We start from the raw sequence: 16,855 nt of genomic DNA on the forward strand, positions 1-16,855 counted from the left end.
GGGGCTCTGATCCACTTGTGAAAGTTCAATATTCCCGTGGCCAGAGCCAGTCCCTATAAGGACAACCATTGTTGACGTACCACACACACACATCGGTGATCTTCTTGTCGACTGCGAGATCTGATTGATGGTAATAATACTGATGATAACAATGAGGCGAGTTAACGTGTCCCGGGACTTGACTCAAAAACTCTGACCACGGCGGCAGCTGATTGTTATGGCTTCCCCAAATCCTCGATGCAGATTTTTCAGAATTCCGCTGCCAGACTTTCAGAACACCCGCCACTATAAGCGAGGTCCCATCCAAGTCTCATCAAATGCCTCCACTGCTCACCAATCTAGTCACTGGTAAATTGCAGGATCGCACTTTCACCTCCACGGACTCGAGCCATGCCCATCACTCCCCTCTTCACACTTCGCTCCCTCTCATCTCTCTCTCTCTCGAAGCTTGCAACCTCCGCTCAGTAGGAGGTCGCTTCTTCTCCTCTGCTGCTGCCTCTGTCACGGTATCGCGATGTTAACTATCACGCCTGCTACGTAGGAGGTTATAGGTTTGATCCCGACCCTGACGCCCATATATTTGGAGTTTGAGTGCCTCTCTCCCCCGTGGTCGCGTGGATTTTTCACTGGGTTTTTTTCCCTCCGGGTTTTCCCTTCCACGTTTATAATTTAATCAGCACGCGTTTAGAATATTTGGCTGCTGCTGTACATTTCCACGTGATAAGCCACTTCGTTGAGCCATCATTTTTGGCCAGATCGCTTCTAAAAAAAAAAAGAGCAGCGTAGCTCAGTTGACCTTTCCTGTCAAATTAAAACATCGTTTCAAGAGCTTCTGCAATTCTCTCCCCCTGGCCATTCAATTTGTTGCACACTCGAGACCCATCTCTGATCCAAGTCCAGGCTCAAGCTCTCCTGTTGTCCGCCACGATACCTCCCCATCCCGCTGCTACGGATTCTGTTCGCACCTTCGTCTCGTCCCCCTCTGTGCACCCTGCACCCCACCACCGCCGCCCCCCATAAATGCCAGACGTCTCAAAACAGTGGAGGATGTGTTACGGGGTGGGGGGGGGGGAGAGTACCTCGTGTTGTTCGCCACGGACTCTCGAGTAATCTCGCAGCACGTGCAGCGAAACGTCGGACAACTTGGCGAACAACAGGCGGTACAACTCCACACGCACACGCGTCGGAGAGCCGTGCGGATCTGATTCAGGGCGATTTGGTTTCGTGTGGGAGGCCAAGTTGCTGGCGGATTCAGGATTCATGCCCATACCGCAATCCCAGCCCACAACGCGCCTGGCACCCCCTTCCCGGGCTAGCAGTGTCCCGCACAACACATTGTACGCTTCGCCGAATGGGTGCACGTATGATAGGCGACGTTTCGGGCAACGGCCCTTCTTCACGGCACACCAATAGCCAGGCTAAACCAGACTCGACCACTCCCCCCCCCCCCCCCCTGCTGAGCTTGCGAGAGAGAGATGACGGAACAAGACGCAATGCGCTTGATTTGGGTTGCGGGAGATGAAGGTTCGGCGGGCGAAGGGGTAGAAGAGAATGGGGGGGAGGTGGTGAAGGGGGGGGTAAAGTTGGGGGGGGAGGAGACGTTGGGGAGGGGGGAGACGTTGGAACGGGGGGAAGTTGTGGGGGGAGTTGGGGGGGGAGAAGTTGAGAGGGGGGGGGGGGGTCGAGGGTTAGAAGACGGGGGGGGGGGGGGGGAATTTTTGGTGATTAGAGCAATTTGATCTTTTCCGTGCAGGCGGGCAGTGACACAGAGCGCTCCCACTAATCACTCGCAGCCGCGGCGGGCACGGGGAGACGTTGCAAAGCGACTTCCGATTTGCTCTGCGCCAAGAGCGCAGTCGCGAAAACTCTGAGCTCATATAAATATATACTTACACACACAGACCCACATATACATACAAAGACAAAAGACAAAGATCCCCCGTATAGCCTGAACAGACTGTAGGGGCAAGTGCTGTTAGCGAGCACCTATGAAGGCCGGAACGGTACACGAGGGGGTGGGTGGCCAGCACCACGCCCGACCGCCTTTGTCTCCCCAGTGGCGATGTTTACACATCGCACCAGGTACTCATTTAAGGCTGAGTCGACCTAGGGGAGGCCCAGGACCGGTTCAGATAATCGTCACTGGTGTTTGCCGTGAGCGGGAATCGAACTCGGGTCGCCAGGTTCGTAGCGCAGCGCGCTAACCGCTACACTACCGCTCCACATATACATACACACACATACACACATACAGACATACAGACCCACACACATACCCACATATACATACACACATACAGACCCACACACATACCCACATATACATACACACATACAGACCCACATACACACACATACATACACACACAGACACATATATATACAGACCAATATATACACACAAAGACAAAGATCTCACGTATAGACTTAACAGACTGTTGGGGCAAGTGCTGATAGCGAGCACCTGTGGAGGCAGACAGCACACGTGGGGTGGCTGGCCAGCACCACGTGGACACATCGCACCAGGTACCCATTTGAGGCCGAGTCGACCGAGGGGGAGGATCCAGGCACGATTCATCGCGGGTTCGTGAGAGGTGGCGGCGGCTTGGGGGAAGTCTTCATCCAGCAGTGGATCGCCCATGGCTAACGACAAAGATGTATATCACAATTGAAGTAGGCACCGACTTAAAGCCGACAAGGAATGAAACGGAGTCTATAGGAAATGTAACCGATTTAACTTTTCCCTCCTTCAGCCTATTATGTAAACCAAATGATCGTACAGTCATCTAGCAGTGGACTAAGAATGCCGGTGGCAGGAGCGCTGCTCATAATGAACGCATCGTGAACGTTTGCGCGTGGCGAGCAGATTGTGCACGTGAACGGACAATCGAAATAAAGGCTCCTCATTCATTCCGTGGCGGCCATTGGAAGGCGGTTGTGAGATGTGGTGGTCGTGGAGGTGTTGTTTGACCATACTTCACCACAGCTGCTCAGCACGGGCTGTAATCCCAATCCAAAAGAATCCTTTAAAAATAAAGAGGTACGACTCGTCAAGCAGAGCGCTGTGATCTCGTTCATTTTATTGATGCCACACAAACGGCACGTCGCATGGACATTTCCAATCGGGGAACAATGCTAAAATATATATATATGTACGCGCGTGTGTATGTAAACTAGGTAATATGGGATACGCTAATGCCATCATCGTCATCATTAGTACAGGAGCGATGGGACTCGGTGGGCCACGTGGTCTCGAGAATCGCTCCCCCCGCCACCCCCATCGCCCCACTCGACCGAACCACATCGCCGCTCCTTTTGTAGTAAAAAAAACAACAACACAAAAAAACCCACAATGCGAGTAGTCGACCACCGTCTTGCTCCGAACAAATCGAACAGACGGGGGGGGGGGAGGGCGGGGATCTCACGGAAACAGCAGCCGCAACGACCTTACCAAAGTGTCGCACATGCCAATACAAAAAAACCAACAACAACAAACAAAATACCCGGAGAGGATTGGTGATAAAACGCACGCGGATCGCGCCGTGAGTGGGACTCGATTCGTGTTGAGTGGGCGCAGTGGCGTCGGCGATAGTGGCAGGGTATGAGGCTTCGTGGAATCAATCACTGGGGGTTAAAACGATGCCATCCAGTAGTCATGGACTCACTTGAGAGCGGACACAGGTTAGTAGTTACCGGTTTCCTTTCTTTTAACGTGGCGAATACAACTGTGGAGCGTTTTGAGTGATGTCACCACGTGAGCGCAAGCATTTCATCATTAAACACGCACGCGTGATTGGTAACAAGGAGAAGCGGGGGATTCAAAGACGCAACAATCACGTGGATGCAAAAACGCTTTAACTTGAACGGCCGTATTCAAAAACTCGGGTCACATTCACGCGGAGCGTGGATTATATATTCATAGCTGCGTGAGTGTGTACACTTATACATATCTCAAACGTGTCAAAGTGAATGTCGCACACGTGATAACCCGAGCGTGTTTTCTCAAATGACCAATACAAAGCCAACGTGGAATTATAAAACACAAAGAGACTCTCTCTCTCTGTCACACACTCAACTCACGGACACACACACACACAACAGGTACAACAACAAAGCCAATGGATTTCAACTGGCCGGCCTGACCCGAACGCACAATGAAGTCAAGAACAGCGAATCCACAGAGAGATATTTTGGCCGAATTGCGAATTCCCCCCCCCCCCTCTCTCCCCGATGCGTGGAACTCTCATCAACTGCATCGCAGCGAGCGCCGGGGAGGCAAGAGACTTGCAGACACGGACGGGATGAGGACATTTCTGGCGGACGGCGTCACACAACACAACTGCCTTAACGCAGTACAACCCACGCACGCAAGAGCTCTCGTCCTGTAGCTACCGCGCGCCCGATGCTCAGTTGGTGCGCCGAGCGAGTACGCAGGCGGTGCAACTGCACCGGAGCCCACGGGCCTGAGAAGAGACCCAGGCACCGTGGCCACTCCTTACAATCAGGGCCTACGGAGAACCAGGTTACGCCACCGCCTGAGCCGCGCGTCCCAGGTTCTCTCATTCCTATCCGACGTAAAAACGAGACTTAATTGACGATCAAGCGCGATCATTGTGGCACTCCAGTGACGTCGGTGCGGCGCTCCTGCCAGCCGCGTCATTCGACTTCAGGGCGGTGACGTCACTGAGGGTACCACGATGGATCCGCATGGCCGCGATTTTAAAAGTCCTTTTTTTAAAATCTGTCCTCATTGGTCACGGCGAATCCACTGCTGTACGAAGGCCTCCGCGACACGAGGGGTATTTAAGCTCGTGCGACACATCCCGAGGCGTGCGGCTACAAGATGAGCGTCGACTGGGCGATTTCGTGGTTTGCTGTTGAAAATCAGCCGAGCATGCTGCACGTGGCCTTGCGTGGCAATTCACGGGACGCCATTCGTCTCCGGGGGCCTCCGTGTTTATTTCATATTTATTTCGCGATCACATGCCTAGAGAGAAAACACCGAAAGCCTTACGCGCACGTCGATGAAAAAAAGTGTCGACACAACGAGGGTTCTACGTGGACTTGACACGTGATACAAATATAGCTGCCTTTGTTAATATCCACCAGGGCAAGTCACTCACTGGCAACAGCAGTCTTTTGCATATTTTTGTACACGCGCGGACACCATGTGAGCCTGGCCACTGCACCACCGGCCAACCCTTGCAGTAACGACGCCGATGATGATGACGATGGGAGTTATAATAAAGCTGCTGCTGCTGCTGATGGTGTTGATGAAGACACTCGTAAGTGAACACACACAGACACACGTACACAGTAAGTGAACACACACACACACGGTAAGATGGGCAGGGGCCACCGCTGCGCGCTGCACGCACCCACGTGCTAATTAATGTAACTCTCACTTGGGTGTTCTAATTAGCCGCGTTGTTGCTCGAATGAGTGTATTCTTTTATTCGAGTAAAAACAGGTTGGTAAAATCGATTAGGCGGATATTTTTTTAAACATGTAAAAATAGTGCAAGACCATTTCAGACGAGGGCGTATGTACACGGACCTAATTTTCTTCTTTGTCATATCCGATTCGTTGCTAAAGCAATAAGTAAAAAGATCGTAGAAGTGAAGGAATTCGCCCTACTTGCAACTGGACACCCAATGATTGAGATCGCCAACGCATGGGACGCACACGTTCGACCGTTTTCCTCCATTCAACTCCACTTGTATGGTTAAGATCGTAGCTATAATAATGATCAATACCAGAGGCAGGGCGTGGGGCGTGACGCGTGCCCGTGTCCTTCACGAGCTTCGGATTTAGCTTCAAATGAGCCCCGACAAACACGTGGAGTGGCTGGCTCGACACTCTCAAGCTCCGAGAGACGGGCGGCCACAATCAACGTTGTGGCCTCAGCCGCGAAGGCCGAGGCCGCGCTCGCGAACAGGACACACGCGGCCAGAACCGACACCACGGGCCGTGCCACCACCGGTCCAACTCCACTCGCCACTTCACCTCGACCCAATGACCCCTTCACCCCCCACCCCACCCGAACCGCTCCTGTCCATTCTTAACACCACCACCCCCCACCGTCCCCCAGCAGTTGGATGCAAAAACAGATTCGTGTCTGGTTGCCAAAGCGTCTGGAGCCAGACACCGGGAGGTGCAAAGCGACATTAGCGGGTAGGCGACGTTAATACCGTGTGGCCAGACGGGACAACGCCTTGTAAACGCGGGGGCCGCTCCTCTCTCGCCCTCTCGCTCTCTCTCTTTCTGCCGTCACCTGCAGATGATGCCCTGCTGTACACGCCCACTATGTACACTCGCGCTCACATACACATTATATAATATATTTCTATACGGTGCTCAAAAATTCCTGGACATGATAATACAAAATAACAACTCTTGATCCCTTTTATCGCTCTCTCCGCCTGCCACTCGCCTCGCGCAACCATGGCCCGTCGCCACGCGCGACCGCCAGCGCCATCGCTGGAACAAAACACTAAACCGTATCGAACTTACGTATTCCCTTTCGGATGCTTTGATATCATCGCGCAGCCACCATCTCCCTCGGCACGAGGTCACCCATCAGTGACCACCACTGCAGCTCCCCGTGTAAATTAGTCACCGAATTCAGGTCGCGGCCTCGCCAGAATCGCAGATCGTGCGATCAAGGAAATCCCTTTTTGTAACAAAACCACAATTACCGCATGCAAGCGCTAATCACGTGAGCTGGATCCTTCTGTGTAGAGGTGCTACCGAACGGGTGACCACCACGGATAACCAACACAGATGACCAACATCACTTCGCACGTGCGCTGCTACTGAGTGGCCAAAAGCAGAGCGTTACAATTCTTTATCGTGATGGTTCGAAATTGCCAGGGCCGCCAAAAGGTTTTTCTTTTCTTCCGAGGTGCCCTCTGGATCTGATGCCTCGAGAAAACTGGTCCACCACCTACCAACCCGCTCGCTGTGGCCTTGCTCTTGTCCAATCAGCCGTGAGCCCAATACTGCTGCCTCAAAGAGACCTGGCCCTCTGAAGGGAGACACTGGGAGCGTTCTCTGAATACTGCACAACGAGTCACTGCGGTTCCGACGTGGACGGGACTGCGGAATCTCATGTTTGGTAAAACCCCGATGCATGTTCTACCCGTGCCACCACGGGGGGGAGGGGCTGGGGGGAGGGAGCAACATCAAAATTAAAACAAATGACAACTATATATATTTATATATTAATGGAAATGTTTTTAAATATATTTTAGGGTTTTAGGATATGCATGTTCGCTCTGCTCCGTGTGCATGCGGATGCGCGTGTACACTTGTGTGTGTACAGCGAGGTGACTGTGCGCTTGCACATGCGTGAACACACGCCTGTGCTGCCGCATGTACGTTCTTGCATGTTTGTACTTGGGGCTTGCAAGTATGACTTGTTACATGTGTGTGCATGTGTAGGTTGCGGAGAGCGGAGGTGTGGCAGTTAGCGAGCTGCACAACAAATCCGGTGACCCAGGTTCGATCCCTGCTCACGGCCAACACCAGTGACAATTGTCTCAAACGGTCCTGGGCCTCAGCTAGGTCGACTCAGCCTCAAACGAGCGCCTGGTGCGATATGTGAAGATGGCGTGTTCGCCTCAAAACCTGTTCCCACACCGGTCTGGCCACGCTGTGGTGGTTCCTGGCTCCACACAAAGGACCGCGTCCAAAACCACAAGTTTCTCTCTCCAGCTCACGGGATCACCACACACACGCCCCATCCACTCCAACTTTCTTCAAGGGCGATGGATAATTTACTTTGTCAACTAAAAAAGCAGCAGCAGCAGCAGCAAGAGGAGCTCGAGAAGTCGGAGCAGACGCTCCAGCAGCAGCATCAGCAGCAGCATCAGCAGCAGCATCAGCAGCAGCATCAGCAGCAGCATCTGCAGCATCAGCAGCAGCTGGAGGTCAAGGAGGAGCAGAAGGCGATTCTTCGGTAGAAGCAGATAAATATCATGAACAGACAAAATCTGCATCTGCAGCATCTCGAGGCGCAGCAGCAGGACATGGAGTTTAAGCAAAAGTTGTTCCAGCTGCAGGCTGAGATGCCCATTGAGGAGCCCCCCCCCCCCCCCCCCGCTGATGCAGTAGCTCAAGAGGTTTCAGATGAAGGCGCAGTCGGTGGAGCTTTACAAGAATCTTCTGCTGGAGGCGGATAAGAAAAAGCAGAAGACACAGCTCCTGCTGTAGCAGGATCTGGGGGAGGTGCAGGCTGAGGAGCAGGAGCATGAGGAGCAGCAGGAGCAGCAGGAGCAGCAGGAGCAGCAGGAGCAGCAGGAGGGGGAGGAGCAAGGGGAGGAGATGCAGCAGGAGGAGCAGGAGATGCAGGAGGAGCAGGAGATGCATCAGGAGAAGGAGCAGGAGGAGGAGCAGGAGAAGGAGGAGGTGCATCAGGAGGAGCAGCAGAAGGAGCAGCAGGAGATGCAGCAGGAGGAGCTTTTCCACTTGGAGCTGTCCGACACAGATGAAGGAGAGACGGTGATTGGTGAGCGCAAACGAAATTGGAGTCGGGAGGAAACTATTAGACTAATAAAGGGCTATGCACACTTCAAAGGCGTTTAAAAACACAACCCGAACCAGGCGCTGTGGACGCGCCTCGCATGCCGCCTACGCATACAGGGAGTGAAATATCAGGTGTCACAGGCTCTGGGCCGCTGGAAGACTCTGGCGCACGCCATATCGCGAGGCCCTGGCGCTGAAATGCCGTGGTGTTAAACATTGGCGGAAATCGAGCCACCTCTTCAATTAGCTGCACCCAATCATGGCAGGGGGTGGGGTGCAGGCTGCGGGGGGCATTTCGCTGTCATCCTCAGCCCGGCCTCCTGCACAACCGCCAGCAACACACGGAGAGTTGAGCGATGACATGATGTGCTGATGGGGAGACACCGCAGACCCTAAATGTACAACACTACCCATAAACTCAACACTGCTACCCATACTCCGCACTGCTACCCAAAGACTCGCACACGCACGCACACACGGGGAGAAGAGGCCAAGCGATGGGAGCGGAGAGTCGAGTGGCGGGCCAACCCCTCGTCCACCTCGTGGGAGGTGGCAACAGGTAAAGTACAGGATTGCCAGACAGGGCGAAGTATGGTGGGTGGTTCGACCACCTGGGCCGCTTCGATAACCAAGAAGGCCTGCCTGGACTTCACCTGGAAACGCGCTGGCTAACGGGGCTCTGGTTAGCCACTTAGGCTAACGGAGTAAACCCTGACAAAATCCCAGGTGGATACCAAGTGGCCAACGGCCCACCTCGGTTGGGCAGATGAGCTACGGTCCAGATGGCCAACAGCATATGGCGGAGGAGCCACTGGTGCTTCAGGACAAGCCTTTCAATCGTCTTGGTTTTCTGCCTCGCCATTGGACCTATGCTTGGTTCCTGGTTAAGCCCCGTGCGGTAGATGTTGTGCGACACTGCAGGTACATTAATTCACGCACTGGCACCCTCCAGGGAAACTGTGCCATCGCACCACCACACTACTACAAAGCCCTTGGGCGATTGGCAAGTGGCGAGCGGGGCAGGCCTATGCAGCTATAAGCTCCTAGTCACAACCCAGCACCAAGGCGGCAGCTATTAGAAAGTCGTCACGCACTCGGATCAGGCAGGAGGGCATCCCGGCAGCTGTAGCTGTGACTGAGCAGCCCACCAGGATCCACTCTGCTCACCCCAAATGGGGAGGGGGCTAGAAAAGGTGCCCTAAACATGGAATGTCAGGACCCTCACAGATAAGCCCAAACTCGCAATGTCCAGAGCACCGAACAGCTCTTGTGGCACGCGAGCTGAGACGATTTAATATCCATATTGCCGCCCTCAGCAAAACCCGTCTGGCAGATGAAGGCCAACTGACCGAGCTAGGTGGAGGCTACACCTTCTTTTGGAAGGGTAAACCAGCGCATGAACGACGCCTGCATGTTGTAGGGTTTGCAATAGACAACGTGCTCATCAACAGCTTAAGCGAGCTTCCAATTTGTATCAATGAGCGTTATGACCCTACGCCTGAAACTGGCAAAAGACCAACATGCAACCATCAGCAGCAGCACCTACGCACCAACACTGGACTCTGAATAAGACACCAAGGAGTCTTACTACAGGCAACTCAAGCAAATCCTTCAGAGTACATCAACAACTGACAAGCCGATTCTCCTCGGCGACTTCAATGCTGGAGTTGGGAGAGACCATCAAATGTGGAACGGTGTAATTGGTCAAGAGGGAGTTGGAAAGTCCAACTTCAATGGCCACCTTCTTCTTACAATCTGTTCTGAGCACGACCTGACAATCACCAACACCCTATTCAGGCAGAAGAATAGGCTTAAGACCTCCTGGTGCCACCCTCGATCACACCAATGGCATTTACTGGACTACGCGATTGTCAGGAAGCTTGACAGCACAGACGTCCGCATCACTCGTACCATGATCAATGCAGACGATTGCTGGACTGACCACAGACTAATTCGATCAGTGAGGACTCTCAAACACATCAACCGACCAAAACTACAGAGGAAAAGACTCAATGTAACCAGACTAAAAGATCCATCAGTACAGGTCTGACTGAAAGAATGAGCTCAAAGACTCGGCACCAACCAGGCTTCAGGAAATGTTCATGAGTACTCGACACAACTGAAGATGCCAGTTATAACCAGCTATGAAAACACCATTGGCTACACAAGAAGGAAAAACTGTGACTGGTTTGATGACAACGACCAGGAAATCACAGGCCTCATTGACAAGAAGCGGAAAGGATTCATCGCCTGGCAACAACACAAAGTCTAGACAGAAAAAACAATCATAAAAGGAGGCCAAATCGGAAGTACAAACTAAAATCCGGGAACTAAAGAACAAATTGTTCAGAAACAAAGCAGAAGAAATACAACATCTTGCAGATTCCAATAACCCACATGCATTTTTTAAAGCAACAAAAGTCTTAAATGGACCATCAAAACAGGGCCTTGCACCACTTCAGTCTAAGGATGGGACAAACATCTTCAAAGACAAAAATGCAATCATCTCCCGCTGGCAGGAACACTTCAGCACTTTTCAACTGCAACGCTGTTGTAGACGCTTCTATATTCAGTGAGATTCCACAACACTCCACCACTGAGGATTTAGCTGGAGAACCAACGATGCTTGAAGTGGCTAAAGCTGTCAAGCAGATGAAAAAGAACAAAGCTAGTGGGCTAGACCAGATTCCTGCTGAGATTTACAAACATGGAGGACAACGCCTCCTAGAACACCTGCGTTCCCTTATGGCCAGAATCTGGAATGATGAAGACCTTCCCAACGAACTGAAAGATGCCATCATTATCACCGTCTTCAAAAAAATTGACGAGTCAAACTGTGACAACTACAGAGGAATCTCTATTCTTGCCACTGGTGGAAAATATTGCCAAGAATCCTACTAAAAGACTTCTGAATCGCAGAGTGGTTTTCGACCTGATAGGGGAACCTCAGACAAGATCTTCTCAGCCTGTCAACTCCGAAGCGAAGTGCCAGGAGCAGAGACTACCATTGTACATGGCCTTCTTTGATTTGACTAGAGCTTTTGATTCTGTTAATTGTGAAGCACTATGGAGAATCCTTCTGAGACATGGCTGCCCAACAAAATGTGTTAACGTCCTCCGTCTGTTGCATCACGGTGTGCAGGCTGTCATCCTCCTCTCTGATGGCGAAACCTCAGAGCCAATCGAAGTACCGGTGTGAAGCAAGGCTGCGTTATTGCACCAACCCTTTTCTCCATCTTCCTGGTGGGAATGCTTCATCTGACAGAGAACAGACTTCCCAGAGGAATAAATATCACATATAGGACAGACGGGAACATATTCAACATCAACCGTTTCAGAGCCAAGTCAAGAACATCAATCACATCCGTTATTGAATTCCAATATGCTGATGATGCCCAAGTCGGTGCCTGCTCAGAAGCTGACCTTCAGGTCATCGTCAACATATTTAGAGATGCTTACAGCAGGATTCGGTCGAACATTGAATACCAGCAAAACAGAGATCCTTTTCCAACAAGCTCCAGGAGGACACCTACCACCCCCTACAAGCATTACCAACAATGCAATACTAAAAAACGTTCCCAGTTTCCCATACTTAGGCAGCCATCTCTCTAGCAATGTCTTCATTGATTATGAAATCCAACAGCGGATTGCCCAAGTGAGTGCTGCCTTTGGCAGACTTAAGAACAGGGCCTTTGAAGACCACGACAATTCCACCAAGATCAAAGTGGCTGTGTATAATGCTGTGGTCATGCCCAACTCTCTTATATGGTGCAGAAATCTGGACCACTTATCAGTGAACACGTAAAATCTCTCGAAATGTTTAATCGATGCTGTCTCAGGAAAATACTAAACATCACCTGGGAAGAAAGACAAATTAATATCGGTGTGCTGGAGCAATCCAACTCATCCAGCATAGAGGCCATCATGATGAAGTATCAACTCAGAGGGGCAGGTCACCTTGTGAGGATGAATGACTCGAGGCTTTCTAAGCAAATCTTCTATTCCCAGCTCAGCGATGGATCACGTGCCCCTGGAGGTCAAAGGAAGCGTGCCCGTGACAACCTTAAAATGCACCTCAAGCGAAGCCACATAGATCCAAACAGATGGGAAATCAATGCTCTCGATAGACCATCATGGAGGGCCAAAATAAACAATGGAACTCAGCAATTTGAGGCTGAGCGAAGAGAGTTGATAGCCAGTAAAAGAGCACGCCACAAAGCACGCACACCAGAGATAGAGACGACAACGAGGGGGAGCTCCAGGATGGCCCATCCGTGCCCTCACTGTGCCAAGATCTGCAGGTCACGGATTGGCCGATTCAGTCATCTCCGGACGCATGGCCAGTCCAGCTCCATCTCACAGCACGGACAAGTGACACCTGAAGGGAAATCTTACTCGACTACGAGAGATCCCAGAAGATGTGAAGATCACGGCCGGATGTGATGCTGCCCACCCACCCCTTCTCGTGTGCAGTTTTGGCCTTCATAGGTCCTCGCTAACAGCGCTTACCCCAACAGTCTGTTCAGGCTATACAGGGGATCTTTGTCTGTGTTTGTTTGTGCGTATGTGGAAAAATAATGGCATTTTCTTTTACACAATTTCTCGGCAGAGGGTCACAGGCCCAGCACGTCAAGCGTCCATCAAACCAACAGCACAGCGCGATCGGAGTAGTAATAGATAATAGAAGAGTGAAACAGGCTTCTTGAAAAGAGCAATGTTATAGGAGCTTGGGGAAAAGAGGCGATGGGAGGGATTTCACATAGCTGTCAACCCATATGGTTTACCCGTCTTCTTGTACAAGGAAATTTAGATTTCAGGTCCATACGACGTACAGCCGTTTCAATACGGGCAGCAATAAAATCATACGGCCAAATAAAAAAGTCGTGGGACAATATTTTTGTTTTACTCTGGAGAGTAGCGATCCCCGTAGACTGTAGCATGATAAGTAGCATCACTGACACCAATTAAAAACATTTATACATAAAACAGCTTTTGTTTCGGAACATAATTTTTGTCTATTTATTTGTGTTTCTCCCTCGTGATGGGACGTTGTAGGATGAACGTTAAGATTTATAAGGGGCACGGGGTGATCAATAAAGCCTGAATTGGTCTGTAATAAGGTAGGTGCTGATAAGGGGTTGACAGGTATGAATTCAGAACGTAGCAAGGGAGGTGTCGTGACCTATAGTGTGGTGGTCGAACGGATTGGATGAGTCAGTCTGAACTGAAGAGAAGAAATAACGTTGCCTTGCGGAACACCAGAGTTAATCGCGAAGGCGTCCGATTGGCCACCCCCCACTACTGCAGATTTGACAAAAGAGAGATGAAAATATCAGGGTACAGATTTGGGTGGAAGCCAGATGACGGGTGGAGCTTGGCAAGTTGCGTGCGGTGCCAGACACAATCCAACGCTCGAGCGATGTCAAAGTGTCATGATCGTAGACTCTCCAAAATGGTCAAGGCTTGAGTTCCAATCACGAGTCACGCAAGCCGACAGAGGCCACCTGCAGATTGTGCCGGACGGAACCCACGTTGACGATCACCAAGACACGGTAGCGATGGAGCAGCCGATTGCTGCCGGGAGATTCCGTCACTCTGCATAGTAACGGCACAATGCCTGTCATGCCATGGCGACCACAAGCCTTGGAGCTAATACGTTTGGCGAGAGAACAACGTCTATCATGCACTGCAAATCTTAAGCGTTTTCATCCATTGGATGGCATTAGTGGAGGTGGCATTCAAGAGTGGTATTTGCTGAAAATGGGCCAGAGAGAGATCGGTCCCCGATCGGTGTAAAATACGTTTTTCAGTGCCTGCCTGTTATCCGCCACGAAGGACAACGAAGGGTTTGTCTCGACACAGCATGAGACGCGAGAAAAGTACTCGTCACCAGAGTTAACTGCTCCAGTACAGTCGGCGCACCCTGCAGGCAAAAGCCTCCGTGTTATTGTCAAGCGTGGCCTCACCAGCGCTGACAGGTATCCCCATCACGAACCGGCAATAACAAATTATCCCAGATGACACCCCTGCATTGCACCATGGTTCTCGGGCCGCTGTACGATCTACGATATGGTGGCCAGGCTTGCGGGGAAACCGTTTAACTGGGGCACCCTCAGAACAGCTCGGGAGCTACCACGAGAGGACACGCCGACTGCAGTCAGAGCAGAACAATGCTGGATCAGGTACCGGCCGGTAACCTCAATCAGGCCTACAAACATGGCGGAGCCTCCTTTCAGAACACCTCTATGGTGTGTGTGTGTCGTGAGTGACGTGGGTAACTGTCATTGAAAACAAGTAGAATATAAAAACAACAACAACAGGAGTACTTGTCCATTTCTGTATGTCGTTATACCTCAGGTCATTCGCAACTGCGAGAGTACTCCAGCTGGTCAGTAAATACGTGACGATCACTATACAGAAAGTAGATGTTAACTGTTGGAAGGTCACCGAAATAACTACGCACGCGCGCGCGCATCATGCAGTCCGCTCCGTGCTGGGCGGGGGTGGGCGGGGAGGTTATGAACAATCCACAAACCCAGGAGCGCTCTTTGCCCCCCCCCACCTTCCCCGTGGTAGAAAAAATATCGCGCAGCCGCGAGACCCGAGGCTCGCCCGTTTAAGTGACAAACGACGCGACCTTTAACCCCCCCCCCCCAGCACGGGTTAAAAGAAGCTGGCAGGGTTCGGATGGTCGTTTAGTATGAAAGTACAAAAGAAATAATTATAATATTCATCATTGTAAAAAATAAAAACTCGACAAGGCGAAAACGAAAACGTTCCGTACAAAATAACACTGCTTGGTCATTTGAAACATTCTTTTGAGATGCGCGGCAAGGGCGAGTAGTTTCAAAAGCCGAAGTGGTCACGAGCGAACTGCCTGCCACCCAAATAAATATCTCCTATAGCTCGGCATTCATAAATACAAACATGCGTAGAAAAGCTGGAGGAGCCGCCAGGCGTCCCGATTTTATTACAATAAGTGCTTTTCGTGTGTGATTCCTCCTTTCATCTTTTCTTCTTACGTCGGGGGGGGGGGGGGGGCGGTGAAGAAGACGTGAATTCAGTGTTTGTTTTTTTACATTCAACAAAAAGACGTTGAGGAACAGGACGAGCCGAGCGTCCGTGAGAATTTAAGGCTGTTTCCGCAGAAGCCGTCGCCCCACTACCACACCCACCCCCCCCAACTCAACCGAGAAAGCGGTCACGAAGGCACAATTGTCCCAGCGCCCCAAGTCAACGACGGCCTTGCCGGAAAAAAGCAACCTCCAATACCTGCCGGTGTCGCTGGCTCCAGCGCTTGCCCCCCCCCGCCACCCCCCACCTGTACACGCGCGGCCCGACACGGCCGAACTTCAAATACCTTTTAAGAAATGTGTCGGGGATTTGGACAGCTCGGTTGCGTTACAGCCCCCTGACGAGCGTCGACATCCACGCGGCCTTTCCGGAGTGTTGTTACTGTCGAGGTAACGCCACCCGTTGTCTTCTGGACTAACAGCGCAGCCTTAGCCATTGTCGTCGCTGCGGCGGTTTTTGTTGTTGCGAGCGATCCATAACCAATGAAGGTCGGTGACGGCCTCACACCACTATCTCATCGCCGTCATCATTACGATTATTACTGCTGTGATTATTTGTGAAAAACCTTGTTGTTGATGTTGTTGTTGTTGTTGGTGGCCCCTTGCAGCCGAGTGGCGTCACCAGCCCCGAACGCCAGCAGCCGGAAGCCTTCCTTGTAAACGGTTTGCCGCTTCGACGCCTAAAGCTATGAACTCTGGGTGTCGCCGTGACACCGCCATGGCTTATCAACTTCAAGGACCTACGGTACCCCACGGTGGGCACGCTCTCCCTGCTCCCCGCTGCGGCCAAGCACTCGCACGTCAGCGTATCTCACCCCCAGCCCCCTCCCCCCCTACTATGCGCAGACCGCAACGACGCTCGGCCTTGCCAGCGCGGAGGGCGTCGGGGCAGCGGTGGCGGGCGCAACACCGCGGGCGCGGCACCGCGGGCGGCTCGCCGCGCCGGTAACCGCAGCGTCACCGTCACCGCGGGGCGCCACCACCACCTCCCTTCTCCCGCGGCTCCGAGCTGCTGTGGAGGCGGACGTGGCCAATGCAGGTGGGGTCCGGGGGGTAGGAAGGTGGGGGGTGGGGGCCACAGCCGATTCTTCCGAAAAACTAAACAAATTCCACGGCCAGTGTGGCCGGCCGCCGCCGTCGAAGGAAAGGTGGTCGCCAGACGGGGAACAGACCCTGCCGGCGCCCCCGCGCTCCTACGCCCCGGAGTCCTCTTCCATCGGCTCCTCGGGCGGCCTGCACGGACACACGGCATCCGC

The 16,855-nt window shown here is 52.2% G+C and overlaps 1 protein-coding gene across 2 annotated transcripts in view; it reads right to left on the reverse strand.

The window, feature by feature from the left end:
- Window positions 1-3,063: 3,063 nt before the first annotated feature.
- LOC133344747 (histone deacetylase 4-like) overlaps window positions 3,064-16,855 on the reverse strand; it is a 100,153-nt gene continuing 86,361 nt past the window's right edge. For both annotated transcript variants that reach the window (XM_061554866.1, XM_061554865.1), the window contains exon 26: window positions 3,064-16,832. In XM_061554866.1, coding sequence (XP_061410850.1) covers window positions 16,793-16,832 — 40 coding nt within the window. In that variant the 3' untranslated portion in view covers window positions 3,064-16,792. The remainder of the gene's footprint in view (window positions 16,833-16,855) is intronic.

This window comes from Lethenteron reissneri, chromosome 20 (assembly GCF_015708825.2).
Source record: "Lethenteron reissneri isolate LAM-NWPU_2019-01 chromosome 20, ASM1570882v1, whole genome shotgun sequence".
NCBI classification, from domain to species: domain Eukaryota; kingdom Metazoa; phylum Chordata; class Hyperoartia; order Petromyzontiformes; family Petromyzontidae; genus Lethenteron; species Lethenteron reissneri.